Source organism: Drosophila arizonae, chromosome 5 (assembly GCF_054131065.1).
Source record: "Drosophila arizonae isolate 15081-1271.41 chromosome 5, UAZ_ARI_1.0, whole genome shotgun sequence".
NCBI classification, from domain to species: domain Eukaryota; kingdom Metazoa; phylum Arthropoda; class Insecta; order Diptera; family Drosophilidae; genus Drosophila; species Drosophila arizonae.
Genome location: NC_142925.1, coordinates 19,134,437 through 19,158,399, shown reverse-complemented (window position 1 = coordinate 19,158,399; position 23,963 = coordinate 19,134,437). Strand labels below are relative to the sequence as shown.

Genomic DNA, 23,963 nt, shown 5'->3' with positions numbered 1-23,963 from the left:
TTCCTTATATGAAGTATGAAACGAAAAAATTTAGGACAAGTCTAGTAGATTTAAGTCAGTATTTCTTAATAATCATCATGTTAAATAATTACCAACGAAACATTTTAAAATATATGTATATTTAAACTCAATTTTGATATTAGCTGCAATCGATAATTATCATTTGCAATCGATAACTTCAACAAAATATAATTTAATCAAAATATGTCCAAATTATACAAAAGGCTAAAACTATAAAATAAAATAAAATTAATGGGAAGCACAATCAAATTGAAATGACAATTATTTGAGGCTAAATACCCGCAATCTTAATCATTGCCATGTCCAGGAGTTAGTGATGCAAGCCCCAATTGGGCATTATTTAAACTACGTGCTTTTTGCAACGTTTGCATGCAGCTGTGCAGTTTGGTCACGTTGATCCCGTGGCACAAACGAACTAAAATAATTAAATCTGTCTTCTTAACCGATTCGTCTCTTGTAGTACGAGCAGCGGGCTCTCGACCTGTTTGCCCGGATGCCTTGATGGGCCACTGACAACGGCATCAACGTCAACAATCGCTGCACAAGGTACGTATCCATGCAGCTAGCTGCGTGAAATGAACAGCGCAACGTAAACACGTAAACAAGTCGGAGCAGGTTACGGCTCAATCGCTCAGCATCCCGGCGCTGCCTCCCGCCGGATGAGGACAGCGAGCATGTCGTGATTTCCTTTAGCTTGCTAAATAAAAATTAACAAGGATAAATGATGTGAAAGGCAGCCGGCGACGGGAGAAGACAACACGGGCAATTGTCTAGATGGCCCGGACAGCAGCCGGATAGCCCGTTGCAAAAGGAGCAGAAGGAGAAGAAGAACAACAGACAGACGTGTAGGTGGAGTGAAGGTGATCCTGGACTCAGCCCAGAATCCGGACTCTACACTCGCGTTATTTGTTGTATGTCTGTGTGTGTGCGTTAAATTGATTAAATGTGAAATTGGAATATGCAAATGCAACCGTCACACACCCACACACACACACATACACACACAGTCCCACACACACAGAGCGTGTCGCTGGGCGTGGCTGTCTGTGGGGCGTTGCTGAAATGTGATTTATGTTAGGTGCAAAGTTTTTGCACAACTTTCGGGTGCAACGAACGGAAGTGCAGCGACTTAAACCCAAAGACGATGACGATGACAATGACGGGGGGGTGGGCTGCTGCGGCAGGGAAGGTGTGAAAAAAATTCGCTTAATTTGTCTAAAGAAAAGCCAAGCGCATGAAAATTTCCATTAAGAAAAATGGCGGCGAGTGTGGCAAGTGACAGGGAAAGCTTCCTTTTAGTTGCGCTTTGCTACCAACAAAGTATAAAATAAAGCAAAAAAAATAAAGATAATAAAATAAAAAAAAAAGATGCGGGAGCGAAAAACTTATCTGTGTAGTTAAGAAAATAATGAGTGCAATCCAGAATAAACTCGGTTCCACCGATAGCAAAAGCAACTTAATGAGAAATGAAATACTGAGAAAATTCGAATATTTGGATAATGATGATAGTTAAAAGTTTCAGCATAATACACATTGAAGAAAAACTATTTTAATTAACTAAATTAAACTGAGAATCATAGTTTGTGACATGAATGTATATAGTGTCACATCATGAATACTTTATTTAACTAATATAAATAGAACATGAATGTTTGTGATATGATTCCTATGGAATGTGGAATAGTGTCATGAATATTTTAATTAACTTTTATTAACTGAACATTTGAGTTTATAAATTGTTTAAGAAAATAAAAATATTTAACAACATTTTTTTAATTTTAATTTTATTTGTAACGTAAATTTTTGAAAAAAAACAAATTTAAATTTGTAAAAGCAGTTTTAATATTGTATTTAATTGTCATCATTTTCTAATTTTACATATATTATACACGAAATATTTTGTTTTTAAATTTATTTTTTAACTAATTTTCTTTTTTTATTTTGCGAAATATTTTTTTATTTATTTATTTTTTTTTTAATTTTTTTTTATTTTTTTCATTTTTTTTTATTTATTTTTATTTTTTTTTTTTGGCTCACACAATTATTCATTATAAATCATTACTACTAGCATTACATTAAGCACAAATTCGTTTTAATTTCTTGTACACAATATCTTAACGTTTTCTTCTTCTACTTCTTGAGTTAGTTAAGCAACCATTTTAGTTGTTTGTCTAGCACAGCCGCGTGGCCAAAAGCCATTTAACCCATTTTTAAAAGGTAATCCCCACACCTCACAAAAATATGCAAATTACCTGGTGCATCTAGATGGGCATCAAACAGCAACGGCAACTGAAACGGCAACTGCAACTGAAGCTACAGCAGCAACCACTTCTCACACCAAACACGGCAGCAGCAAACCAGACATCACAACAGCAGCAACAACAACTGACAACAGCAACAATCGCTCGCCGGCGGCAATAAACGCGGCAATTACATAGTTGGCTATTCTAATTCACTCATTTTTGGCCAAGAAAAGAAGCAACAGCAACAACAACAACAGAAAATAGGTGCGCCCCGCAACGACGTGGAATGTCTTTGGGGTTTCTATTCTATTCCCCCAAACAAACAGCGACAGCAACAACAACAGCAACGGGCAACAACAACAACAACGGGCAACAGGTGATTCGCCTAAATGTTGCACGAAATGCGCAAAAACAAATTCGCGGAAAATCGAAAATGCTGCAACATTTGAATTGGCATTAACATAATCGACTAACAGATACCAATTAATTGAAAGTATTAGCTGCTATTATTGATATTTTTTAATGGCAAATTTAACTCAAATAAAGTTTATTAATATTTATAAAATATAATATTTTAATACCTTTAGTAGAGATTGTTTATTTTCTATTAAAAAACAGCCGAGATGTTTTGATGACAGTCAGTCTTTGCCACCTTAACATTTATCTTTGTTATTTCATTTACCTATTACTTCATAATCTCAATTATATTTGCTTGGGAAAGTCTCTGCTTGATCGACTTATTCATTGCCTCCATTTGGCCTCGACTAACTTGTAAAGTAATAAATTATTAAAACTTCATAACTTCAATGTTTTTTCATAAGCAAGCAAAAATTTTTTTTCTGCCCTCATATAGCATATTCATGCAAAGCCCTCATTTGGCAGTGTGCTCAAGCTCATCTTACACAGTAGAATAGGTTTGGTAGTATCATATGGCCAGCACATAAACTGGACGCCTCAGCAACCTGGCCAACCCAGTCCCACTGCCATCTGGAGAAATAGTCACGCATAGATTGCGATGTGTGATATGCTAAAGTGGAACCTACATCTCAATTTATGAGCAATCTATATTAAACATTTCTATATATTGTATATTCTATATTTTACAATTTCTCAGCTACTACTTATACATATTTAAGCTTAAATGAATTTTTATTTTACTTATCATATTAATTAAATTTTGAATTTCCCATTTAGCTTGGTTAAAAACTTGGGCACTCTACTAACTTTCCTAACTTATTTTGGAAATTTGATATTAATAATCATAATAATATTAAATTCTTAAAATTAAAATCATTAAATTCCTCAGCTAACTAACATTCCATCATCCATGATTAAAAAAAATAAAATAAATAATAATAATAAAAAAAAAAATTTTTAAAATAATGCATACATGAAATTCAAAACCTAACTGAATTACATGTAAATAGAATTTGAATCATTATTGATACTTTAATGAAATCTCTAAATATAGTACAACTATTAAAGATTTTCAAACCGAAACAGTTTAGTCTATAATTTAAATTAAACTTTACTTTAACTTTTATTTCCAGCTGCTACATAAATTAAAAAAAAAAAATTATTAGTCCAATTGTTGTCATAAGAATTCATAGGAATTGATGTCTTATTAATTAATAATAATATAATCAAACCTCTAAATATAGCAAAACTATCAAGGATTTTCAAACCTAAGCAGTCAGTGCTTTAGTCTATAAATTATCGTAAATTTTAAATATATATTTAACTGCTAAATAAATTTGTAAACATATTTGCTTAATTGTTATTAATCATGGGAACTTATATTGTCTGTCTATTACCTCCACACTTTCCATTTTCTACAGGGTATGCAAATATTTTTAAATGCTTCAAAGTGGCTGGCGCAGAATTTTGGTCTGTTCTTTTAAATGTTAATTTGTGCAGCATCGCAACAATTCAATAATCAATAGCAACAACAACAACAACAGCAGCAGCCACAGTGCCGTCTTCAAAATGTCATCAGCAACATATTTTAGCCGAAAATTTGTTAACGATAGTTTTTTTTTTTCTATTTTGTATTTTGGAAGCTGTCTGTCTGGCTCACAGCTGCTCTGCTTTTGGCTTTTTGTTGTTAGCTTCCGTTTTAGCCTGAAGTACATCACGTTATTAATTACGGGACGTTCGCATTGTACACTTGAAGTTGTTGGCAAGTTTTCGAGCTGGCAGCGTCGCCGTCATCGTCTTTGGACTTGACAAACGATCGACTTTTTGAGAAACTGCAACTTTTCGAGTAGCGCTGACAAAGTTTCTGTATTTTGGGGGGCAACAAATGTTGCCCAAGCGTAAATTCATGTCAAGTTTGTAGCTTTGTATCGAAAATGCTCATCATATTGCCTTCGTTTATATGTACATATATATAAATTGTATTTATTTTTATTTTGTGAAATGCCATTTGCTCTAATTACATTTTAAATAATCTTTTCGTAATCGCAGCTACCACAAAATGCACTCCAGCTAACATTTTGGAGTGATGCTCGAAGAAATTTCATAGCCCTTGAAATCATGGGTCAAGTTTGGGATTGCGACTGGACCAGATCTATAAGTGCATGTGTGAGTGTGTGTGTTACTTTGTTATTGTTAACGGGTATTATGTTGTTATGACAGTTTGACAGTCATGCACATTACCAAAAAAAAAAAAAAAAAAAAAAAAAAAAAGAGCTCAAGTGCCACGGAAATCGAGGCAGCAGCCAAAGCTATAAATACCTTATGCCATTTATATTGTGTATGTGAGACATTGCTCAAACAGCATAGAAGTGGGTCTATTGAGTATCTGAAAGAGCTTGTCATCTGGTAGTTAGGTCAGTTATGTCTTTGATCTTGAATTGCCACGTTAATGGGCCGTTTGATTTTGATTGTAAACAAAGGGCTTTATTGCGGCATTCAACTGATCATCTATCGATATCATTTTGAATTGTGCTCAAATATTTCTTTTAAGCAATTGAAGTAATATTTGTTTGATGTGTGGGCATGTAAAATAATATTAAGTAAATAATAAGAAATAAAAAATAAATAAATAGAAAAGTGAACTATTACTGTTATAACGATATAATATTAGGGCTCTATTGCATAAAACATGGACATCAAATCACTTCCTACTGATTCTTAAAGCTAAAAAAAATAATAAACATAAACAAATAAATGTAATATATTAAACTTAGTTCATACTTAAGCTGTATACATAATATATTTTTGTAATATGTTAGCTGAAAACAATTAAATATATATACATAAGAAATCGAACTTGTTATATAAATAATAATTTCAAATAATCTAATAAATAAAAAATATATATAACTAATAATTTATATTTTACTAATAAATTAAATATGTATTAATAAATTATTATTTCTTTGTTGATTTTTATTTTTATTTATTTTTATTTTACATATTTTTTTTTTTTAATTAATATTTTTTTTTCTTTAAATTTTACTGCTTAATATTGTATTTAAAATTATTTATGTTTGTTCAATTAATTATCATTTATAAATTAAGCAATAATCAAAATCTCATATTTTTAGCTCTTACTGCTCAAGTTTTCTGCATCATCATCATATATCATACGCGATAAGCAACAGTTTCCTTAACATGTATCACACATCATTAGCCTGCAAGCATATTAAACATCATTATTGAAGATAATCCGCATTAATTTAGTCGGCTCAACAAATCGCACCTCAAGTCATAAAAATGTGTTAAAGTTAAATCTCCCCTACAGTAATTATGTTTTATATTAAGTGCAAGCAGTCTTCGACTACTCAAACCAACTGTTCCCTAATAACTATTTCTATATTTAAAACGCAAACGCACGCACACATTCATACACTCCATAAGTGGGCAATAAAATTATAACAGCCGCAGAAATCAGCAATCAAAAGTGAATTGCTTATAATTGCTATTTAATCTCTGGCACATCAAAATGATTTTTTTTTTTTTTTCGGTTTTGCCTGAACGATCAAGGTTAATTGGTATTTGAAGAAGTTCATATTTTTCTTTTTTTTTTTTTTTTGTTTGTTTTTTTTTGGTAAGGAAGAGGAAGTATCGGGCGCTGGCTGCAGACTGAAACCCTTTTTGCAACACGTGTCGCCAGATGGCAGCGTCGTGTGGCTCTGGCAAATAGATAAGTTATGATTTTTAGCATGAGCCTCACGTCAAAGATTGAATTTTGACATCAAACATGAGGCGCAGCATGCCTGCTGCGGTTACTAGTTGCAAATATCTATCTATCTCTGTCTCTCGCTGTCTATATATGTAGGTATATACATATAATATATATCTATGCCTTTGTGTGTGTAACTTACGTGAACACGTTCGCAGCTTGTGCAATTTTCACTCGCTGCTTTTGTCACGTTTCGGTGTTGGCAACTAGTTGTTGTTCTTGGTGTTCTCGGCATTCTCTCAGGCTTTCTCAAAGGGCAGACCGCCCAGCAGCGTCGGCATGGCAAAACTATCTATCGCCCAAGCGTTCATCTGACATTCGCAGTGACATTTTCGTGGAGGCGGCGCATCCCAGCCGCAGTTCCAGCTTCAATTGCAATCTCAGCCGAAGTCTGCTGGGCCAGAACTTGAAAGTCAGTCATAAAAACTTAAATATCAAATTTTGTGCATTTAATGAAGTCATTGCGGGCGGTACTACAAAACGCCGCCTCAGGCAGTCTCTAATTCCTCCGACTGGCAGCAGCATTTAATAAAATACAAAATTCAAGCAACTTGTTATACATCCGCCAAGCTACAACTTGTTCGAATGATCATCGCCAATTCATTTATCATCGGCAATCATCATCATCATCATCATCGGCATCAGCAGCAGCAGCAGACGAAACGACAACAGCAGCAACAGCAACAACAACAATTGTTGCTGCCGTCGATGATCTGCAACATTTTTCACTTCAACACTCAGCAAACGCTCTCCGCGCTGAGCAGCAAAGAGCAACCTGCTCCCCACGCTTATTCTCAAACAGAGAGAGAGAGAGAGAGAGAGAGAGAGAGAGAGAGAGAGAGAGAGCGATAGGCAGAGAGCGCAAGATGAGATTGTTGGCGCTACGAAGATGATCTAGAAGTTCAGCGCTTTGAACCTGCCTCAATTGTTGTATATCTGTGTACAACAACATTTGTTTCGTTACTTTTTGTTGTTGTTGCTATTGTTGCTTTATTTTGGGTGCAGTTGGCAACGCGGTTTCGCTGCCGACGCCGCTGCCACAGCCTCAGTCGCCGTCACAGCCGCTGCTGGCAGCTGCGACTGCGCGTTGATTATAAAAAGCAAGCGCATCTCCATTGTCTACCCTAATTCAAAACGTTCGTGTACTTTGTGCGGTACTTGTGCTGCCTGGCATAGAAAAAAGCAACAATAACAACAACAACAATTGCATAACAATAGCCGAGCTGAAGCTAGTGGCCCAGTTGAAAGTGAGAGTCGTTCGATTTCAATTTCAATTTCAATTACAAGTGTTGCAAAAGGACATTTCAAGTGTGTTTTGTGTGCTGAAAACGAGTGCTGAAAACGGAACAAAGCATCAAGAACGATCGACTACATAATTAAATGAATATATTTGTAATTGAAAGTGAATCTTAAAAAAGAATTCAAATTTAAGCATTTTGTTATATTAGCTTTGGTTTTTCTTTAATTTCTTCAATTTATTTACCATTCATTTAGCGCGGATTAAACTAAAAATTAATTCCAAGTGAAGCCTCGCCATTTAAATAAAACATTTTCGTCAATATGATGTCCTTTAAATCGTTTTTGTTGCTTGTAAGTATATTTATTTAATATTTTCTTAAATTAAAGAATAATAATAAATAAATAAACATAAATGAATTCTTGAAATAATATATTAAAAATATAACAAATATATTTTTTTAATATTAAAAAAAAAATAACAAAATAATATAAATAGATAAACAAATTTATTTTTTTTTTAATATATAAAAAAGTTTAACAAGCTTTTTAAATAAAAAAATCTTATTCATTTAAAAATATAAAATTTTCTTAATTAAAAAAAAAAACAATACATCTTGCAATAAATATTTTAAAATAATAATACTAATTTAACTATGTAATAAATTAAAACATAAATAATTAACAAAATATTTGAGCAAAACAAAAATAGTTAGACTAAATATATATAAAATTAAAAAATATATATATTATTATCATATTACATGCTTAAAGATTTTCCCTATAACATGTCCAAATTTCTATTCCCATATATTCCACGTGCATATTGACATTAAATATTTATGGTTGCATTGTAATTTAATACATATGATTTTATGATTTGATGTAGGCGTAGACTGGCTGTAGTTTCATTGCCTGGCAGCCCAGTCTAAACTGTGATTTTTCGGTATACAAATCCTAAGCCTACATAAATCAGCAGCAAACAAATCATTTGAGCTTTTTGAAGCTTCCAGTGCCTGAACAAATGCTGGAACACTGGAAGAGTAGCCCGCACAGAGGACAACAAGTTAAGCTTGTTATATGTCAAATTTGTTTATAAGGATGTAAGGATGTGTTGCCCGGACAGGACATACACACAGACGACCATTTGCGTGTGTGTGTGGGGGTGGGGGTGGGGGGAGGGGGACTGATGGACGCATGCTCTGAACTCTGCTGTCCGTTGTCATTTTTCTTTTTGTGGTCGTTGGGGGACTAGGTGGAGGGGGACAGTCGTTGAGCTTAGCTCAGTTTTTATCATGCGGTCTGCCACTGTTACATACATATGTGAGGTGGATTTGCTTTTGATTGCATGCTCAAACTTTGTTAGCTGCTCATAATTTAAATCTGTAGCAGGAAAAACAAATAAAATCGAGAAGCGACGAGCGAAGAGCAAATCCAAGCTGTTTGCCCAACTACTGAAACTAGTCGAGTGCCTGGCAAACACATACACTCGCACACCCACACACACGCACACAATTTGGCAACACTTGGCGTCAATGGTAACAAAAACGATTACATAACTTCGATATCGAGTGAACTGGCTGTCAGGCAGCCTGAAGTGGCAAAGCGAAAGTCCCAAATCGAACAAATTGCAAATAATCAAAGACACTTAAGTGCTGTGCGTAATATATGTCAGAAAGGCTCAGAAGTACACTCACCCGGGCACGCCCACACACACGCACACACTCGCATACACATGCAATACTCGAGCATACTTTAGGGGGATTTGGTTATGGGAACAGTTTTTGTCTCATCTGGCAGCAGCTGTTGGTTTTAGCTAAAATACGAGTATGCCCAAATCAGCAGCAATAATATTTGATTATTTTCAACAACTGCCAGCTAAACACTTGGCTTTGCCATGCATGCGAGGGTTTCCGCAAATAAATGGAATACACAGAAAATTCCCATTCACGTGCCAAGTGTCCTTGTAGCTGATGGGCAAAAAAGAATTGATATCTGCTCAGCCAGAATGGTAATTGTTGTTGTATAAAAACATGGGAGTGAAAATATTTCAGGCTGAAAATAAGTGAAAAATTATGAAATATAATAATAATAGTATTAAATACGAAAAAAAAAAAAAAAAAAACCAATTGAATATTATTAGTTATTATTTTATACCTATAAAATTGTTTCCAACTGAAGATAAAGAAAAAAAATGCAAGAACGTATTTATATTGAAATAAAAGCGTAATACTAAACTTTAAAAAATTAAAATAAATAACTAGCAGTTTTCGTATTCTTTTCTTCAGTTCTATTTCATTTATATATATTTTTTAATATTTAATTAAAAGTTTCAAAAAGCTTCAATCATAGCAAAAATTAAAAATATGCAAATTAAATGATTTTTTTGTTTGTAAAAAAAAAAAAAAAACAAAAAAAATTAATTAATCAAATGATTTAGTGTCGTATCTTTTTTTTTTCAACTTAAAGCTTTGAGAAAAAATATAAAATCTAAAAATTGTTTAAACGAAAATATGCTTTAAGCTATTAGCTTATTTATCCTTTAGCCTTGTAGACAGCTAAGCCTAGTTACTGTTCAGTTTGAAGTTGATTTTGATGTTGTTGAGGAATTATACAATAAATATGGGCAATTGTTCTTAGAATTCAAAGCCAAGATGTGAATCATGAAATTCCTGTCAAAAGGTATAATTTAGACCTTATACCTTCTGTAAGCCACGCTACAAATATTACTATTCATATGAATTTTTTAATATCATACCAACATCACTTCTCTAACTAATTAAATTAAAGTTAGCAAAATGAAAACCCCTAATAAAAATTTCTATATGACAAAGAAATAGTTTTCAAATGAATTTAAATTAGGAGGAAAAAATGCAACTATAAATATAATATATGATTTTCATTTAAAATGTTGTAGAATTATAATTATAAAAGAATTTAGCCATTAAATTTAACTAAAAACTAGTTGACTACGGCTTTTCAAATAACGACTCCACAATTTAGTTACGTTTTCTAGCCCTTTGTGGTGGAGTCCACCCAAACTTTCACTTGTTGCCATTAAAGAGCCCTTTGCATATATGTATGTGTGTATGTGTGTGTGTGTGTGTTTGTGTGTGATGCCGTAAAGCAGGCAACAAATAAAGCAGACTTAACTGCAACACGAGGCAAAGGCTAACGCAAAGGTGCCACATGGAGGGAAAAAGGGGCGTGCTAAATTGTTGGTGCGACACTTGGATGGCATGCAGACGACTCCGTCTGCCTCCGCCACTGCCTCAGCCATGTCTGGCTGTGTTTTTTAATGCCTGGCCTGCCAAGCAGATAACTGCCAAAGGTGCCACAGACAGCCAAAGGAACAGCAGCACGGGCTGGGCCAGTCGCTTGCCAGACGCGTGTAATTTGCCGCTTGTAACTTTTTGACTTTTCGCTGGCGTTTTCTCTTCTTATTTTTGCATTTTTTGGTTATTCTTAAAATTCGGGTTTTTTTTTTTTTGTTGGTTTTTGGTTGGCGTGGCAGACACGCCCAAATGTAGACTATTGCCTGATACGACCTGGACACTGCGGATTCAGAGCTGAAACTTTTGGGGAGCAATCGAACAGGCAGGCAAAAACAGCTAATGAAACAGAGAAGGCAAAAAACTCGCAGCTAGACAATCGCTAGGACAGAACCAGACCCAGAACCAGACCCAGGTCATAGCCAGAAGCCAGAGCCAGACAGCGGCCTTGCCAAAAACGTGTTCAACATGTTCATAGTTGTCCGCCTGGCAAAAACAATGTGAAGCGAGAGCTCAGGGCCCAGAACCGACTGGCGCTACTGGGCGCATATTTAATATATTTCCCGTTCAGTCTGCTCATTTTCGCACGCCAAAAAACAAAAAAGAGAAGAAGAAGAGAAAGAAGAGAAACGAAAGAGCATAGTAAGAACGTTCGTCATAAACCTCGAAAATGATGGCAGTCAAACGCATCCGCCGCTCGGCACGCTTTTGAATTTCAAATGACAGACATAAAATATGCATCGCTTGATATTTGGCTGATGATTTCGTTGATGAAGCCAGGGCAGGCTGCATTGCAGATTCCCAATAAGCAGCAGCTGCTGCTGCTGCTATTGCATGTGCCCGGAATCTGTGCAATTTTCCAATGCAAGCCAGCCAGGCGCAACGTCAAAGCCTCATAGGTCAATGCTGGCTTTGATTAGACGACTGATTATTGCCATAGAGCCACGCAGACACAGTCAGAGGCAGAGCCACAGTCGCAGCCGCATTCGCAGTCAGAGCCCGATGCCGATTGAAGTGTGAACAATTGCCCAATTGTGCGCCAAATGCATCTCAGGCATTGCGATACCCTAACCACAACAAATGGCTAGACAAAGCCTTTTGTCATGGGCCAGCAAAAAAATTATTCATATATTTAACAAACAACAACAAAGTCACATATAAATATAAATGGCTTTAGTTAAAACAAGATTTAGGCATATCATATTTATATTTAATGGGAATTTAAATATTAAAAATTGTTGCTGTTCAGTTTACTTTTCTTCCAACTATTCACATTTTAATCATCAACAGATTATATCTATGGAATATATTTATTTATATGCCTGACTCTGATTCTTTATTCAAAATTTGTTAGTGCATTCACAATTCAGTGCTGAAGGGTGTGTTAGCATTTCATTCGATTCTTGTTGCATTACAAATTTGATTTTAATTGAAATGATTTGCGAGATTTCATTAGCTGTTTGCTATGGCTGAGATTGACGTAATTGAGCTGCGGGTCAGACGTATCCTCACTGCATGCCAGAGCCAACAATAAAAGTCATAATAATAATAATGATAATAATAATAACAATTGCTGCGGTTAGCTAGAAACAAGAAGAAGAAGAAGAAGCAGATATGTGCACACAAATATTTTGCCTTTAGTCAAGGCAATTTTCAAGAGTTGGGGATAATGCGACGGCTGCAATTGTTAGCTGCGGTTTTGATTGTCTCTGGCAAATGTTGCACACACAAAAAACTAAAATGAATAAAAAAAAACAAAAAAAAAAGAATTGTAATGTTGCTTGAATGCAGCTTCTGCTTTGTCGAAACCATCTTGCTTGACTGTGTCTGTGTGTGTGTGTGTGTGTGTGTGTGTGTGGTAATCTAATTAAATCGAAATTTCAGCTGATTACAAAAGCAACTAAGCAGCATGCAGAACGGCAGCAACAGCAGCAACAGCAGCAACAGCAGCAGCCGCCTTCGCGGTGGCTAATTGCCAAACGCTCAACGTGGCGTATGCGCAATGTGGTTATAGGGCTGCTGAGAGCGCTGAGAGCTGAAAGGCATTTTTAATTGCATAGCTCGGCTTTTGTGCTTCAATTGCTGGCATTTCTAAGCATGGCCAGCAGCAGCTGCTGCAGCTGCCTAAAAATTAGTTCAATGGGCTTGTGGACCACAATGAAATTGTTCAAATGCTAAGCCAAATACTTAGCAATAACCGTTCATAGTTTGGCTTCACTTCAATTAGTTCAGCTCAATTTTTATTTTAGCTCTTGCCCAAGAGTTTTTCGATTCACAATTTCGCCCGCTTTCACCCAATTTCTTGCCATCCGTGCAGCCATTGCGATCGGCAATTGGTTTGGCTTCCAAGCCGCCCACAAACGAATTTATTGATTCTTAAACACGTTTTCGACTTGCCTTCAGCAACTACTTGAGATACTTGCAACACCCGATGACTGTAATATATAATTTGACGGATATATATTTTTCGTTTTTTGTTTTTTTGATAGTTTTCTTGCTGGTAATTTGACTGCTGCATCTAAATTCTTTTTTTTTTTTTTTCTTATATTTTTTTTCTGTGCATATTTTTTGCTTATTTGTAAAAAGGTTAATATCTTTATGCAGTTGCCAGCGGCGATAATTTTATGAGAGGTTTTATGTCGCGTTTACGATCTGTGGCTTATGGCCACTAAAGTCGGGTTAAATAGGGTTAATGCGGTGAACGGGCAACCGAAAATATATTTCAGTGAACTGCAGCAAATACGTTGAAAGCTGTAAGCATACTTCAAAATGCTTAAATATATATTATTGAAAATATCTTTTTTTTTATAATTATTATACCTATTGGTATGCATATCATAGCTTTATTAGTTACCTTTCACTTATAACATTTAATTACGTTTGCCCAGAAGTAACTCTAAAGTTGAATTTTAGAATTCAAGAATCGATTGTCAAATGATATTTAGAAATCTTTTTTCCAACTTCAGCTTCAAAGCAGGCCGCCTCTGCTGCTGACTCGACGTTTTTCACATATCTTGTGCCCGCTCCCAGAAATCTTCAAAATGCAGTCTCGCTGAACTCGCTGACTATCCCAGCTTAGCTTGGGCTAATTCGTGCGCCAGACGCGCGCCAAAGCCACAGCCTTTGATCTTTGGCATTGTCCTTGGCATGGAATTTTATCTCGTGCCTCCTGCCGACTGCCACTGCAACATTTTTCTTATATTTTTTTTTTTCATTTCGACAATTGACTGCAAGTGAAGTCAGCACGCGAGCGAATTGCGCAAAGTGCAGCAACAAAAAATTGGTTGATTGAAATCGCAGCAGAGGCCAAAACAAAAGACTCAAACAACAAACTTAAAGAAAAAAAAAAATGCAGTTATACATATAGAAAAACAGCTGAAGAAAAACCTGGCAATAAAAGTCATTTCCCATTGCACATACTCACGAGCGGCAGCAGCAGCAGCAGCAGGAGTAGGAGGAGAAGGGGCAGAGGCTGGGTATGGGGCCGAAGGTGGAGCAGGAGGCTGTTGTGGTTTTTGCTTTTGGTTTTGGTTTTGTTGCCATTCACATGGCCCATTAACTTTTATTTGGCCAAATTTGCATTTCAATGCCCCAAAGTGGGGGCAGACAAAAAAAAAAAAAAAAAAAAAAAACACAACAACAACAACGCTGCAACATGCAACAAACGATGAAAAGGTCAGCCAAATGTTTGTTGTTCTACTGAGCGAGCGAGCGAGCGAGCGTGGCGTTGTCGTGCATGTTGCAAAGTTGCTGGTTGCAAGTGTATGTGGCAGCTGTTGCACTAATGCTAATGCGCTATCTCACATCAATGTAGAGGAGTTTTGCGTTTTTCTTCTTCTTTTTGTCTGCTCGCTCCAAAAACAAACTTTGCTAACTCGGCTTAATTGCTGGGAACGTTGCGAATTCCATAAATTTACAACCAAAAAGCAGCATCTACATATTTATAAAAGAATCAAAAAAACAGAGGCAGCCTAGTGAAGAGCTTGGCTCGTTAGGCACGTCATCGTCATCGTCATCGTCATCGTCATCGTCATCGTCATCGCCTTGGCTAGATCTGAGTAGGCGTTGCAGAATGTTGTCTAGGGTGCCGCTCAAAACGAAGGCAACTGCTTGCAGCTCCGCGTAGCTGATGACTTAATAACAGTTCATAATAGTTCACAATAGGCAGTCCAAGTAAAAGCTTCCAGATGTTATGTCAAATGCCAAGCAAAGGCAATCGAATGGGAAGAGACGGTGTTTGGCCAATTAAATGAATTATTTAAAATGCTCTCTGCGACCTGGCTAAGCGCTTTATGAAGACATTTAAGTGCAAGCAATTTTATAGCCACCATAAATCCGTAAACTATATATATATATATATCTATACGAGTACATGTATTAAATGCTAACCGCTCATAAATCAATTTGCCAGCCGCGCTTGCCATTTAGCCGCAATATGCAATTGTCATATATGTGTTTGTGTATCTATTATTTATCTTTCATACCTCTTTAGTTCAGTTGGGTAATTTGACGTCGCGCTTTAAACTGGGTCGTGATCAAGTGTGCAAGCGGAGCGAGACAAATGTGCAGATTCTCAAGCCATGTTCGCCGAATACTCGTGATCAGCTCAGCGTGAATCCAAGCGCTTTTTATGATATTCTAAATTGCTTCTTTACTATTTACTATTTTTATTATATTGTAGCCGAAGGCTTTTAAATGTCTGTGAAAATGGTCTCAGATAACAAGCAGAGAGTCTGCAATAACTGAGCTGACTTTGCATAGTTATTATTATTTATCATGTGAGTTAATTACTCGATATGCAATGTTAAATTAACATAGTAAAAAAATTAACATTGCTATTAAAAATGCCTTAATGAAGATTAATTAAAACTTTTAATTAAATATACACATTTTTATGTATTTATTTTTTATAGTAAATATTTATTGCACGTTACGTCTAATAACAAGTAAAATGTCTGATCAGTTTTAAATTAAATAAAACACAGTTAACATGTTTTTTAATGATTTATTAAAAAGTTTAAAAAATAAATTTCTTAAAAAATTTTGTATTATAAAATTAAAAGATATAAATTTATGTATTTAATTTAAATATAATTTATTAAAACTGAGACAAAAAAGATTAATGACTCAAGTTGCTCAAGGCAGAAATCCATATAGAAGCTTACTTATTAATTTAATAAACTTTACATTGTATTCAAAAGTTAAATAAATAATCAATAAAATTAAATACATTTATGCAGCCAAAAATTTAGCCAGAATACAAATTATTCCATTAATAAATTACAGTTATGCAGCCTAAAATTAAGCTAGAAATAAATTATTCCATTATTTTACCGCCATCAGAGCTTATAAATAATAAACACTTTCAGTTTCTTCCGCTGATTAATATGCCCATAAATAAGCACTTGAATTACGTTTTACAAATTTGGCCAAACAGTCAATTGTAAATTGGCAAAAAAAAAAACATTTGGGTTTTCCATATTACTGCCTAAACTATCAGGTACCCGCGCTATAATTATCCAGACCATATAATTTGGAGCGCCAGCCGCAAACTCACGTCAAGTTCGAGCTCGTGTCTTTTCGCTGTGTTGTCTGTGCCTGTGTTAATTACCCCGAAATGGCAATAGAATCGGAATCATCAAGTGGCAGTGCCATCGAACGTGTCTCACCCACTGCCCACCTGTAATTAATTTCAGCTAGTTTTTTTCTTTTTTTTTTATAATTTATTTTATTTCTCTCCGCTCAACCTTCAACTTGACGCGCTGCTGACAAAGTGGGCGTGTGCGACATGCAACGCGAGAGTTGCGGGAATTGAAGATGAATTCAGGCTTTATGTTTACAAACACTTTTTTTTTTTTTTTTGTGTAGCCAACAATGCGTTGATCAAGTTTACTTCCGCTGATTGAGCTGATTAATAATGGAATTGTTTAACAAAACACTTGTTGAGTTCATTCAATACATAATATTTATAATCAAGAAGCTTATAAATATAATTAACAACTCAGCATGCGGTGCAAAAACAAAAAAGCAAAAATAATAAATTAAATTTGTTAAAGTTACAAAAAACACAAAAACAATAAAGCACGTTTAATGCCGCACAAAGCGAACAATTGCTATTTATTAGATTATGCGCGATTATCGATATTTCAATGCGAGCCGGCTCGTGCTTTAATGATTTATACATAAAATTTATTTAGCATCTACTTATGTGCATATGGCATACACATACAATAATTATATGCGATCGGAAGATCAATGTCTGTAGCTGAAGTAAATAAACTCCAGCGTCAAGGTGTGCGATCAGCACAAACCATGCCACAGCCAGACCACAGACCTTTAAGAACCTTCAACCAAGCATAATTGGAGCTGTGAGCAGAAGTTAGCTAAGACCAAAACCTTAACAGCTGAAGAGGAGCTCAAGGGCACAGTGGGGTGAAACTATTGCGAAAGAAGTGAATATTATAGAAAAGTATTAAAATATGCAAAAATAAATTTAAAATATATAAAGAATTATAGCTTAATTTTTGTATTATTTATTGATGAAGAATAATATTAATCAGAAAAAAATAAGTTTTAAACTTAAAAAAAATATATATATATATGGGGTAAAAAAAAAACTTTTTTTTTTATTTATTAATTTTTTTCTTCTTATTTTCTTATAATTTTTTTATATTATTTATTCCATTTTATTTTTATTTATTTATTTATTTAAAATTTTATTTTATTTTTTTTTTTTGTTTTTAGAAATACATATATACTTTGAGATAAATATGATTATAGGAAGATATATTATTGTATATATATATTATTATTAATATATTATGGTATTATCTTTGGATGAACAATCAAAGATTACAGCTTGTTTAGATTTCCCACTATCAGCATCATAAATCGCTTATAGGCATGGGAAAACAATTATTTATAGAGAAAATCGCGCAACTTGTCTTCAGAAATTCCAGGAAAATAATGAAATAATGAAAAATTTATTTGTAACGCTGCAGAAGTGAACTTACCCAATCATAAAATACATCATCTCCATTTTACATATTGGTTACCTATTCATTATAATCTATACCGCTATTGCACCACTGTGCATGTCTTGACACCGACGCTAATTCAATTCTCCAACAGCTGCTCTGCAGAAAGCCAAGCCACAGAGCAAGACGAAGGCTTAACTCGACTTACAGCTGTTGCGGTTGTTGTTGTTGTTGTTCTTCTTCTTCTTCTTCTGCTTGTTGTTGGTGCTATTTGGTATGCAGTTAAATGCAAGGCTTTATCTATCTCAATCTCTTTGGTATATCTTTATCGTTTGTCGTTCTCCGCTGCCTTCGACATTCGAACTGTCGTCGGCTGTTGCGGCAATTTGTTTGGCGCTCTTTGACTTTGCCGTTTTATTTAATTTAGATTTTAGTGTTTAGTGTTTTTCCTCTAGTGTTTTTCCTTTTGTTTAACGGTAATTGCATTTGTTTAACATGCTAAAATTGCCGTTGACATGCTTATTGCCTTTAACTTGGGCTCCTTGAAGGTTGGGACCACCCACCGAGCGCCAGTTTCGAGTAATTGAGCGAATTTAGTCAGTTTATTAAATTAAACAGGCATGAATTAAACAAACAATTCAAAGCAACTAACAGAAGAGCAGCAATTGAAAATTAATTGTTAACTGAAGACTATAGAAAGACGATCGATGCAGCTAAGTGTTACTGATCGTAAGGGAGTAATTTTTATTTTAATTATTTTATTTTGAAATTAAATTATTATTATTATATTGATTCTCTGAAAAATAATACTATAGGATTTTTTTTTTAATTTCAAAAGGATATGTGAATTTCTGAGCTCTGTTTATTAAATAATATATATGTAATATATAAAATATATTTATTTTTTAATTTTCGACTTTTTTTCCATTACTTACATTAAGCGAATAAGCAAATATAATTTAAACAAATTTTTATATACAATAAAGAAAAAAACAAGAACAAAGAAATATATATTTTATAAGGTAAAAATTAAAAAACTAAATTAAATTCAAATTAAAAAATTTAATATAAATTTAGTATTTAATCTATATAATAAAAGAAAGTTGTGTAAAAGTGAAGACTGCTTATAACTTGATTTGGGCTGAACCAATTTTCATGGTTTTTGATTTGTTGGATTGTCTCCGCAACGAGTTTAGTATAGGGTCTTAAAAATACTGAAAAAATTTGCCGAATACTTGAAAAACGCCGGTTTTTTTCCCCAAATGTTCAAATTTTTTTTATACCCAGTAGGCTTGGTAACAGTGACAGTTTTGACAATAGTGTAGAAGTAAATAAACAAATGTAGTCAGTCAGTCTACGGTCTCCTGACCTCGAGCAGACCTGACTATTCAAAAAAAAAAAAAAATTTTCAAATCAAAAGGAAAAATATTTCAAATCAAAAATCTGCAAAAAATCAAAAGATTAAAACCTGACTGTTCAAAAAATAAATAAAAAATAAAAAATTCGAAATTAAAAAAAAAAAAAGGTAATTATTAAAAAGTGTATTTTTGGCTTTTTATATTTTCGGACTTTTAAACTTTATAAATATTTCAAATCAAAAATCTGCAAAAATTAAAAAAAAAATCAAAAGATTAAAACCTAACAATCAAAAATAAATAAAAAATTCAAAATTCAAAATTCGAAATTAAAAAAAAAAAAAGTTAATTATTAAAAATTGTATTTTTGGACTTTTACAAAAGCTAAATATCTCGAAAGTTCAGGTATTTGTTTGTCTCAAACATAAATTTGTGTAAATTATTTATATTTATATTTCTCGATTGTTTTATATGGTTTTCTGCGAGGGCAGTATTACTATTAATAAAAATGCCGCGTCCTAGAAGATCTAATCTTTCCCGGCGGACCCATAATGCAATTAGGCAACGGAATAGCGCGAGTCAATTATCTGACGAAGAGCGAGAAATCGCCCGAGAAAGGCTCCGCGTTAGTACCCAGGGAAGAAGGGCCTTAATTCGTGCTTCTCAAAGAGAGGCAGCCCGTGAAATGGCAATAAGAAATGGTTCAAGGATTGATTTGAATCGAGCAGCGTTTCGATATGATTGCACCATTGATTACAGCTTGAATCGTTTAGTTTGCATTGGTCCAATGGACGTTGTTTGCTAGCATTGTGGCGCATTGAAGTTTGCTGGTGAAACGCCCGGTTTGTGCTGCCTTAGTGGTAAAGTGACATTGCCATTAGCGGTCACCATAGCCATTGCGTTCCCTGCTTTATGGCGAAACACTAGAATCACGACATTTTCTAGCGAACACTCAAAAATACAATGCCTGTTTCCAAATGACATAATTTGGGGCGGAAAATATTGGAGACGGATATTTAAGGTAATTTACGTTAAAAATTTTATTTTCTATGACTGCCAAAAAAAAATTTTGAATAATGTAGTTTGTTAGATTTCTGTAAATAGTGTTTGTAAATATAACTATAACTATGGCTTTGAATTTAAAGATTCAAGGCCAGATTTGCCATCGCATTGGATCATTGGATCATTGGCGTGATTCACGCGTTGATACTCAAAGGAAAATTTAAAGATGAGGAAGTTCTTATTCCTAGGATTCCGATGAGCTCAACAGATATGCCCTTTGAATTTAAACGAATTCAATTCCCGCTTCGTCTTGCCTTCGCCATGACGATCAACAAGTCACAGGGCCAATCTTTGACTATTTGTGGCCTCAATCTAGAAAATGCGTGTTTTTCTCATGGTCAATTGTACGTGGCATGCTCACGTGTTGGCAAACGATCCGCATTATTTGTTCTTGAAAAAACGAAGAAGTTTAAGTTTTGAAATCATATAAATTTATATATCCCAGCTAAAACATATTCAATTTTTATAAAAATAATATAAAATAGAATATTTAAAATAAAGATGAATTTAAGTTTTGAGATCATTGAAATTTATATATACATATATTCAAGTATATATATAAATAGAATATGTATTTCATAGACCCTTCCGTTGAGCATTTCATTTATAGATTATAATCCTCTTGTGGCACTTGTAGTTTGAAGAGATATGCAAAACATGTTCAGCAATTAAATTGATCAATTAACTATGCAAATAAATAATAAATAAAAGCCGATCAATACTACACATAAATATATTAATTGCATCTCAAACTGTTTGAAGCTTTTCGCACCTGTGTGCACGCGTAACTATGCGCAATTTATAGATGAGCGAACAATTTGAAGCAGTTTGCCGTTGACATTGGCATTGACCACGACAATGATCAATAGCTAAGCATATTCGTATTATTTAACATGGAATACAGTTTATATACTGTATACCGCGTGCATATTCTAGTATAAAGACGTTGCAGTTGCAAATATTTCCGCAATCCGCAGCTTAAGCTGCAGTTAGCAAATGCTAATTGAAACACCGACAGGCAGCTGACAAGAGGCCAGCAGCAGCAGCAGAAGCAGCCACAGCTGGAGCTCTCTTAGCTGGCCAGTTTGATGGATGGCTGTGGCAGGCTGCGTTGCATGTGTCAATTAGCCATGTTTGGGCTCCAAAAGCAAAAAATTGTGGAAAAAAAAACAGATGAGCCGGTTGACGTTTTCAGTTAGCTGCAGCCATAAATCTGTGGAACCGCCTTAATTGTCAGCTTCTAACCTCCGCCATTTGTTGCCCTTTCGAGTGGACCGCATTCTAAAGACGAGTCAATTGCAATAGCATTTGCTTCGGTTTGGCAACGGTTGCACCTGCCCCAGAGCAAGAGCAAGAGCTAGAGCTAGAGCCAGAGCAGCAGCTGAATGTCAGGCGCGATCTTATCGCAGCTTCTATTTTTGTTTGCCGCTCACTCTGTTGTTTTATTTAGCTTTATTTTTATTATTTTTGAGTTTTTTCTCTCTTTTGTGTTTCTAATTTAACCTTTTTTAGCGCTTCTACTTGAATGCCTATAAATGCCAAGATTTTTTTTGCTGCTGTTGTTTGTTTTACTACATTTCATTTGATGTTAATTCACTCTTCTTCTTCTTTTTTGCAGAGCTTATCACTTGCTGCCATCGCCGCCTACGCTTACGCCCAGATAGCCCCCGGCTCGAACGCGTATTTGCCGCCCACTAAGAACGGCTACGACTACCCGGAGCCCAATAAGCCATTCGTGAGTATGCCAGCGGCGGGGAGCCATCAATGGCCGCTGAAATCCAGCTGGAGTGCCGCAAAACTGAATTAAAGCCATTGGTTAATTATGGCCATAATTTTCACTCGAGCCCTTCACTCGACTTTTAACCTGGTGGCTGGCTTTTAAGCCGTTTTACCAACAACCTGTCTGTCTGTCCATTTGTCTGTCTGCCTGTCTGTCTGTCTGTCCATCAGTCAAGTCTCGATGCATTCGCTGCATTCATAGGCCATCAACACTTTACTCTATAAATGTTCAGCGTCATGCAGCCGGCTTCACCTTTGGCTGCGACAGAGTTGGGAATAGACTTTTCAATTTGAATGTCGACTTCAATGATGTTGCATTTGTCAACGGACAGAGGGAGCGGGGGCGTGGCCACATCAAATCACATCTTGGCCAGCAAGAGAAAGAGAGAGGGAGAGAGAGAGGCATGAGTCAACCCTTTCCCACTGTCATATTGACTAAGCTTTTGGCCAAGTTGCAATTGCCAGTCAACCTAAGCAAATGCACGTTCATTTATTAAAATGCCACTGCGAAGCACTGCAGCCGTAGACAGCTTAAGATGTGAATTAGTCTTTTACACTAAACTAAAATGGCAAACAGCCTGAGGGAAATTAAGAATTAGTCAAAATTACGAAAGAAAATGAAAACAAAAATTCAAAATAAACTCGATAAATAAAATAAATATAATTTAAATCTGGGTATAAGGCAAGAACTATTAATTAAACCAATTTAAGAAATGGAACTGTTTGAATAAATGAATATAAAATACGATATAAAGCTTGGCTAAAATAAAAATTTGAAATTTAAAAATGTAGAGAAAAATTTTAACCCTTGATTTATAAATTTAATCAAAGTTCTAGAAGAAAAACATAAACACAAAAATAAGAATATTCAACTTTTAAAATAGAAAGTTCATTTAGTGCTGACAGTTCAAAATAACGAATAGCGCCACCTACTGGAAAATTTAAGATTTATTTTTGAGCAACTTTTATCCCTCGATGCAACAGCAGCTTTACCTAATTGACATTGTTTATCTCAGCTAATATTATCCACACTTCCAGCAACCTGCTCCGCCCGGTAGAAACGGTGGTTCACGCCCAGCACCACCGGCTGGCCCACGCAACATTCCCGGTCAGCCAGGCGATGTAAGTATAACATATATATGGCTCTACCTGTCCACTAATCGCTAATTTTACATACATACAGGATCATGTGCATATGCCCGGCATGCCATTCGAATTCGAGTATGCTGTCCAGGACCCAGACACGGCCAACGACTACGCGCACAAGGCTTCCAGCGATGGCGATGTGGTGACTGGCGAGTACCGCGTCCAGCTGCCCGACGGGCGCACTCAGGTGGTGCGCTACACGGCCGACTGGAAGACTGGCTACCATGCGGACGTCAGCTATGAGGGCGAGGCTCAGTATCCACAGGGACCAGCAGCTGGCGGACGCGGTGGCGGCGGCGGCGGTGGTGCCGGTGGCTACAAGTACTAGAAGGAGAGTGAGAAGGAGAGAGAGAAAAGGAAAGAGAGAGAGCAGGGAGCAGGAAGCAACGCTCGGTCCGTATCGCGTTTTGAGTTATGTCTGTCGTCATTATCTTGTTGTGAATTCCATAACAAATGTCTAAACTTTATGCTATACCAATAAAAATTATTGATAAATTTTGTATAATTATTATGTTTTTCAGTATTTATTTTTTATTTATTATTATTATTTATTTTTATACTTCGATATAAATGGAAGAACAATATAGAAAGGGAATGCCAATCAATATGATAAATAATAAATATGGAAAATCCAAATTTTGAGGATGGAAGTTAAAACCCACGTTGGCTGACTGTATTACATA

At 35.2% G+C, this 23,963-nt stretch overlaps 1 protein-coding gene and 1 long non-coding RNA gene across 2 annotated transcripts; both read left to right on the top strand.

Moving 5' to 3' along the window:
* The first annotated feature begins 7,564 nt into the window (after positions 1–7,564).
* Positions 7,565–23,785, top strand: Cpr50Cb (Cuticular protein 50Cb). The gene is made up of 5 exons (XM_089470981.1): positions 7,565–7,700; positions 7,948–8,043; positions 21,974–22,090; positions 23,173–23,256; positions 23,318–23,785. Exons 2-5 carry the CDS (start codon positions 8,014–8,016, stop codon positions 23,606–23,608), a joined length of 522 nt encoding a protein of 173 aa, XP_089327107.1. The 5' UTR covers positions 7,565–7,700; positions 7,948–8,013; the 3' UTR covers positions 23,609–23,785.
* On the top strand, positions 19,052–20,754 carry LOC149268651 (uncharacterized). Its single transcript, XR_016270459.1, has 3 exons — positions 19,052–19,698; positions 19,785–20,314; positions 20,439–20,754. It is a non-coding gene; the product is annotated as an uncharacterized LOC149268651 (long non-coding RNA).
* Positions 23,786–23,963: the final 178 nt, after the last annotated feature.